We start from the raw sequence: 7,268 nt of genomic DNA, 5'->3' as shown, positions 1-7,268 counted from the left end.
CTATTAATATGTCTCTTTTATGCGTGCTGTCTAATGTTCCTGCAAGTAGGTTATAGAATTCATCTTTGATGCCCGCGTCAGCTACTTCTGTTGGAGCGTAGCATTGTACCATAGTAATGTTGCAAAATTTAATAATGCGGTATGATATGGGCTTAAATATCAAAAGAGCTTGTTTCTCTGTTCTGTCTCAAAAGAAGACCTATTCTGTTAACTCGATATCGTGAGTGACTACTTTATACGAAATAGTGGTCCAAGAGCAATTGTAATATCGATTTTGTATCGGTTAATTTCCTTCGATGCTTGCGCTAACTTAGAGGTTTCGAAGAGTGTGCACACATTCCAAGTGGCAAACTTTGATTTCTGGCAAAAGTTCAGTATATTTCGCTTAAGATTCTCAGCGCCGTTCCTATGCATTGAGCGGCGGTTGAGATTGTTATTTTTAGAAGATGGAATTGGCATCAAAACAGGTGGTTTGTTCCCCTTTGGGTTAACACTTGGAGACATATTGTTTTTGAAACCGTTTTAAGTTCTTCACAGGTGTTTACGGAGAATGTATTTCCATTTCTTGTGTATAGTTGCTCGGAAATATTTTATTATCTTATCAATATGCAGTTGTATATTGTTTACCTGCATGCATAATGCAGGTCTCATCAGCAAAGAGCGAAATTGCTCATTTGCAATAAAGGAGACAATGTGAATCTTTAAGGAACGACCAGTTTAATTATCTTTATAGATGAGAAAAAATCGGATTTTAACCAAAAACTCTCTATTTGATAAATAGTTTTATCATTTTAACTGCAATATCAACATTTTATACCACACATCACATATTGATATCAGACAAGGCCAATTCAGTCGGTTTCATTTCACCGAGTGGAATGATATCTGTTTTTTCACTGTTTTTTAGGAATGATATCTTTAACTATCATTATATTTTTGAGTTTTGCCAGTACTAATCTTTCTGCTATTTTACCTATAGGGAGCACAAAACTTATAGGTATCCAATTTTCAGGCAAACAAAAGTATTTTGCAGATTGTGGAAAAGCTACTATAACTGCAGTTTTCCAGATTTGCGGGAAGATACCTAAAATAGTGATAACGAAAGACTTTTCACAGGCATGCCATTGATTCCATTTAGTGCAGGTGATTTAATTTTTCTAAATTACTAATTAAAGTGCTGATTTATTTTTCTAGCTAAATTCGTTTAAAACTACTCTTTCGTTAAGATTTATTGAAACTATTTATAAATCAATGCAATATGTGACCGTGCCAACGTCATTTTCATAGTCTTATGTAATTGGCCATTGGTTCATTAACATTTTTCATATAAGTCGGAGTTACTAATGACATCACATATCGTGAAATCAATATTGTTATTGGCAGTGGCGGAGCTAGACCAACTCTGGACGTCGGCGACATTAGAATTGCGAGGCCCCCTTTATAACCCAGTTGTAAAAGTAAATAATCAATTTAAAATAAACACAAATTAAAATAAATGAATTTTCCTACTTTAAGCTTCACTCAATTTTTTTTTAAAATTATTACATAATTTGCGTCAGCTGCTATTTTCGCTTCAGTTTATAGAATTTCGAATGGAGAAAGTCTCTCTTGGATCTTTTCTAGTATGTCTTAATCAATTTTAAATTTGAAGGCTTCTTTCCGTCGGAGCTATACTGACTAGAACTGTGAACATGAATCTGGTTACTATATAAACATTCGGAAATATTTCGAATATGGTTAATGCCATTATCAAATCAAATTGTTCAAAATATTTATTAAGTGCTTAGAATCCAGAGTCGGTAACTTTTTGCGAGGCCCCTGTGGGCGCGAGGCCGTCGGCGGTCGCCGACATCGCTGACGCCTAGTGACGCCACTGGTTATTGGTGTTAATAGGTCTCGGTTTTATCGATGTTGATTTTTAGACCAACCTTACTGGACTCAACGCATAGTTCATCAGGTTTTGCTTGCATGTCGGAGTGCTTCACTGAAATTAAACAGATGTCGTCTGCATAAGCCAGGTCTTTAAGTTGTTCATTATAGTTCCAATAAATGCCTGTTCGTTTTTCATCGATACAGTTTTGCAGAACTCCGTCGATGACGATGACAAAGAGGATAGGGGAACGTAAGTATAATCGGCATACTCATGCGCTGGTTGCGATAATATCTGAGAGTTCAACATTATAAAGCGCTCTGATCAAGTTTCAGTTGGTCGGAGCCGTCGGATAGTCGGAGCCGATATCTGCTCTTCTCTTGGCACAGACGTCGAGTAAACTTTTCCATCACTTTCTGCTTATGTATATGTGATGGATTTAGTTTTCTGTTCTGTTATCTGACGAAACTTAATTCGTTTCATGACATTTTCTGTGTATGAAGGGCTCACATGCTAAATCATGTGAGGTACACAGTTCTACAAAGTTGGCCGTGCATAAACCATGTTTGCTCATAATGTGCTCAAAATTGGTGTTGTCTCAACCTGTTTTTGTATTTAAGAGTTCTATACAAATGATATTGTCACATTTGTGTGTTTTTGAAAGTGTAGCCAAGAGTTGATTGTAGGAGTTTAGCTTAGATTCGTCATCTGCAAGTTCAATTGAAACGTAAACTTGAATAACTGTAATATTTCTTGCTTCGATTGGAATTGGATTTACAGGCATTTTTGCTCAGCAAGAAGTTGACACTGTCGCTGTGTATATCGTTTTGGGTCTCTTCCGGAATATAAAAACTTCTCGCCTGATGTTAGTTGGTGTTCGCGGAAGTCATTCCACATGTATTCAGAAAGACCCATTATTTCAATGTGGAGACGCGTAAGTCCTTCTGCGGCTCGATGTAGTCGACCGCATTGTTATAGTGTCCTAAAATTCCATGTAGCAATCGTGGTGCGTGTTTTAAACTTGTATGTATTTTGTTAGTTATTATGATACTTTTTTAAGGATGCTGATATATTTGAATTTTTGCTAAGACAACAGAAAATTCGCACCTCCAAATTCGGTGTGCAGATTGTCGAGGCAGAGGGAATTTTCGAATCGCGATTATCCCTTAGAGACATAGATTTCCGCACGATGTTATAAACACAAAGCGAAAGTTCAGTAGGATCTATCATCTACTTTAGATAATTAAGCACATTGATTTCCGCAGCTTCTAACATAAAGAACAGACGCGGTTTAGAGCATATTATGACCGCCCATAACATAGAGAACAGAAGTCATATATAGGCCATATGCATGCATGCACCTCACCAATCTCATCTGCAGAGCCCCACGTATGTGGCTTTAATTGCCTAGATTATGCCCGTCAACTACTTATGAACTGTCTGACTTCGAAGAGGCTGAAGATTGGAAGTTGGCTTAATAATGATTTGCTATCCCAAAGCCCTTTGTAGCTAGAACATTATATTATTATTTTCTGTATGGTAGTTTAAAAACATGTTGACTTTTCAAAAGTATTAGTTAAGATATTTCAAGTAGTTGAATGTGGTTGCACAGTATTTGATGTTACGAAAATAAAATTATTATTCAATAAATATTTATTTAAATTGAAATTTACTACATAAATTTAATATTCAATTCTATAAATTTTAATTATATAAATTGAACCTAAACTTGCAATATGAATCTAATTTAAAATTTTGGAATCAAAATATAATTCAGACATATTAATTAATTGTGAGTTATAATTCGTTAGTGTAAATTTGTTTCTGATATGATAGCAGTCTTTAAAATATTTCTTTACAAAAATTTTAAATAATATTTTGCATGTATTATGAAATTCTAAATTGCTTTCTCTTATTATCTATTAAATTTCGCGAGACTAGACGTATCGAGCGTGTTTGATGTAGTTATTCGCTCATGAATGATAGCGAAGCTATCATGGTGCTCATGAATGATGGATATCAAAATTTTTTGATTTTCGTATGAATGCTATATTTTCATAATCATGTGTTAATATCCTTCTGATAAAAGGACTCTTCGTAAACTTTAATTTGTTTATATATTTATGTTAACTGGTGAGCGTTGCGATGAAGTATTTTGTCTGTAAATAAAAGTTTGGAAGTGAAGTAAATATTAAGTGATTGTATTAAATAGCAAGAAAAGAATTATTTTCGAATTACGTATTAACGAAATAATAATTGTAAATATAACTTTATTTAAAATTGAATAATACTATGTTTATAAATCATACTTATAGAAGTCTACCCACAGATTTTTGCGAAATTGATTTTTGTGAAAAAAATACAGAGTTAAAAATTAAATTTTTTGTAATTAAGTTAATAAAAAATCTTAAAATTAAATAATATATAATATTCAAAAAAATCTACTCTAAGAAGTATTGTATTTTTTATTAAACATTTCTAGTAATTTGTTTTTCTATTTTTATCAAACCATGTACGTATGAATGTGACTTATTCGACAGTCTCCAATTCAAACAGTTAAAAAGATTATTTTTCGCGTTGTATAGTACTATATCGCACATTTTTATATAGAGATTTGTGCAACTAATTTGTACTAATTTATCCATATAAATGTAAGTGCGACAGTGTAAACTAATGCATATGTTCTTTTTTTCCTAGGTTTACGAGTATTGTGAATAAAACGAGAAGTCTTAATGGGACTATTTACACACACTAAATTTTGGATAGAATTTATAGATTTATATCAAAGTCTTCCCGCATTATGGAAAGTCCGTCATAGCGACTACAATAATAAGAGGCGAAGGATTGAATGCCTAGCAGTTTTAGTTAAAAAACTAAGAGAAATTCAACCGAACGCTAATGCAAGACTAGTTAAAAGTAAGATTAATACTCTACGAAACGGTTACCGCAGAGAAATTAAAAAAATAGAGGCAAGTGAAAAGTCTGGTGATGATCTGTATGTTCCCACTGTTTGGTATTTCAATCATTTGAATTTCTTAAAAGGACAAGTGAAAAAAGCTTCATCTATTCACTTCAAATTAAATGGCAGTTCCAAGAAGGCAAGCAAATAAATTCCAAATACAAAACAAATAAAGTGGTGTTAAAATAATAATACATGATTTCATGTATTGTTATATATTATTTTTTTTTATTTTAGTGTTTTATTTCAATTTTATTTAACCGTAAATAATTAAATTTAAATAAAATTAGTTATTATTCCATTATTTTAGAAAAAATCGACAAAACAAGAAATTCTATCAACATTTATAGATACTAAATTTTGGAAGGAATTTATAAATTTATATCAAAGTTTGCCCGCATTATGGAAAGTCGATGATAGCGATTACCACAATAGGAAACGAAAGGATGAATGCCTAGCAATTTTAGTTAAGAAATTAAGAGAATTTCACCCGGATGCTGATGTACAGGAAGTTAAAAGATCGATTAATACTCTACGATCCGGCTACCGCAGAGAAATTAAAAAAGTAAAGGCAAGTGAAAAGTCTGGTGCCACAGGTGATGACCTGTATGTTTCCAATGTTTGGTATTTCAATTCTTTGAATTTCTTAAGGACTATTCCGGAAAAAGCTCCACCGATTGACTACGCATTAAATGACAGTTTTAAGCAGGTGAGCAAACAGGTTCCCCATACACAATAAATAAGCTAAAAATATATATTTCCATGTATTGTTATATTTTATTTATTTATATTTTAGTGTTATTTTTCAATTTTATATAACCGTAAATAATTATATCTAATTAGAATTCCTTATTTAATTATTTTAGACACAATCCAATGGGCATTTACGAAAAAAAAACGAAGAAAGAAATGAGATCATACCAGAAGCTATTTCGCCTTTGCCAATTTCTAAAAAAATAAAACTAGATGAAGCAAATGCTTTAAGTACTTCCTGGGAAGTTCAGTACAGGAATTTGGAGCGCAATCAGCAAATATATGCCAACAAAATGATCAATGAAGTTCTTTACCAAGCGACGCTAGGTAACTTAAATGAATATTCCTATAAAGTAATTGAACATCAACAACCAGGTGTAAGGACAATTTCGTCAGTGGGTCCCAATATCCGAAGTTTTACAGTTTCTACAAATACTATACCGAAATATGAATTAGAATCTGAAGTAGATGAACATTCAATAGATCCAATTTTGTCTACTTCTCCATATAATAAGCATGAATCTACATTCAAAACAGTTAAACGGCAACAGACACGTATACGAACAATTTCATCAGGGAATTCCAGTATGTCGAACTATTCCGCTACTGTTTCACCTGAAGTTATAAATGTAAATTCAACCAGATATGCTGCATCACCTTCTCCAGAGTCCTTTAGTCCACAGTTGGATGTGTTGCAGCCTGATGTAGCTTGCAACAACCTGAAATATGACAGCATTTCATTAGACGACTAATTTTAGTAGTACATATTTGCTTTATTTATTAAATTTATTTGTATAATACCTTATTGTAAATTATGCAAAATTCTTTAAGTTCTTTAATTTTAAGATTTTTGATATAAGAACGGAATGTTAAATATATTCACCTCTTTTTTATATTCAACATTTTTTTAACTTATCTCCCACACAATTTACTTGCGAAAAATTTGGTGCAAAATAGGGGAAAAAAACTCCCATTTGCATTTGATTCAGAATAGAGGAACTGGGAAAAGAGGAAAAGCTCCCGCTCCCGCTCCCATTTGATTCAAAATAGGGGTAAATATATTTCAATTTTTAATTTATCCACACGGGTTAATTATTTTTTCAAATATATTTTATTAAAATTATAATAATAAATTTAATATAATTAAGTTTTTATTTATTTATTTTATGCACATGGGTTGATCATTTTTTCGAATATTTATTATTATAATAAATTTAAAATATTTAAATTTTTATTTATTATTATTATTTTTATTTATTACTATTTTTATTTATTATTATTATTTTTATTTATTAGTATTTTTATTTATTAGTATTTTTATTTATTATTATTATTTTTATTTATTTTATGAACACTGGTTTTCCCCACAAATTAAATTGTTAACTATTGTTATTTAAAACAATAGAATAATGAAAGAAACCCTCATTCTACAATAAATAGGATACCTTGAGTAAGTTAAAATAATCTTTTGTAATTATGAGCAGGTATTCAAGCAATATTTTTTCCTGCAACATCTGCGCTCATCATAAACTATTGTTACGGTTCATTAATTGAAGGACATTTTTATCCTAATTATAGAAACAATTGTCGACTTTTCGAAATAGAAGAACTCAAACTTTAGTTAAAACATTAATAATTCCAATTAATAAATAAGATATTTTACTTTTATTGTTTATAAGAAAAAAA

General features: G+C 31.3%; 1 protein-coding gene across 1 annotated transcript; it reads left to right on the top strand.

Annotated features, from left to right (window-relative positions):
• Positions 1 to 3,886: 3,886 nt before the first annotated feature.
• Positions 3,887 to 6,408, top strand: LOC119664626 (the record flags this gene model as incomplete). Its single annotated transcript, XM_038074085.1, is given in 4 exon segments — positions 3,887 to 4,128; positions 4,568 to 4,968; positions 5,140 to 5,538; positions 5,696 to 6,408. Coding segments are annotated over 3 exon segments (1,404 nt in total). The 3' UTR covers positions 6,335 to 6,408.
• Between the last annotated feature and the right edge of the window lie 860 nt (positions 6,409 to 7,268).

This window comes from Teleopsis dalmanni, unplaced genomic scaffold, assembly GCF_002237135.1.
Source record: "Teleopsis dalmanni isolate 2A unplaced genomic scaffold, ASM223713v2 unscaffolded_contig_2321, whole genome shotgun sequence".
NCBI classification, from domain to species: domain Eukaryota; kingdom Metazoa; phylum Arthropoda; class Insecta; order Diptera; family Diopsidae; genus Teleopsis; species Teleopsis dalmanni.
This window is presented reverse-complemented; position numbering and strand designations above follow the sequence as displayed.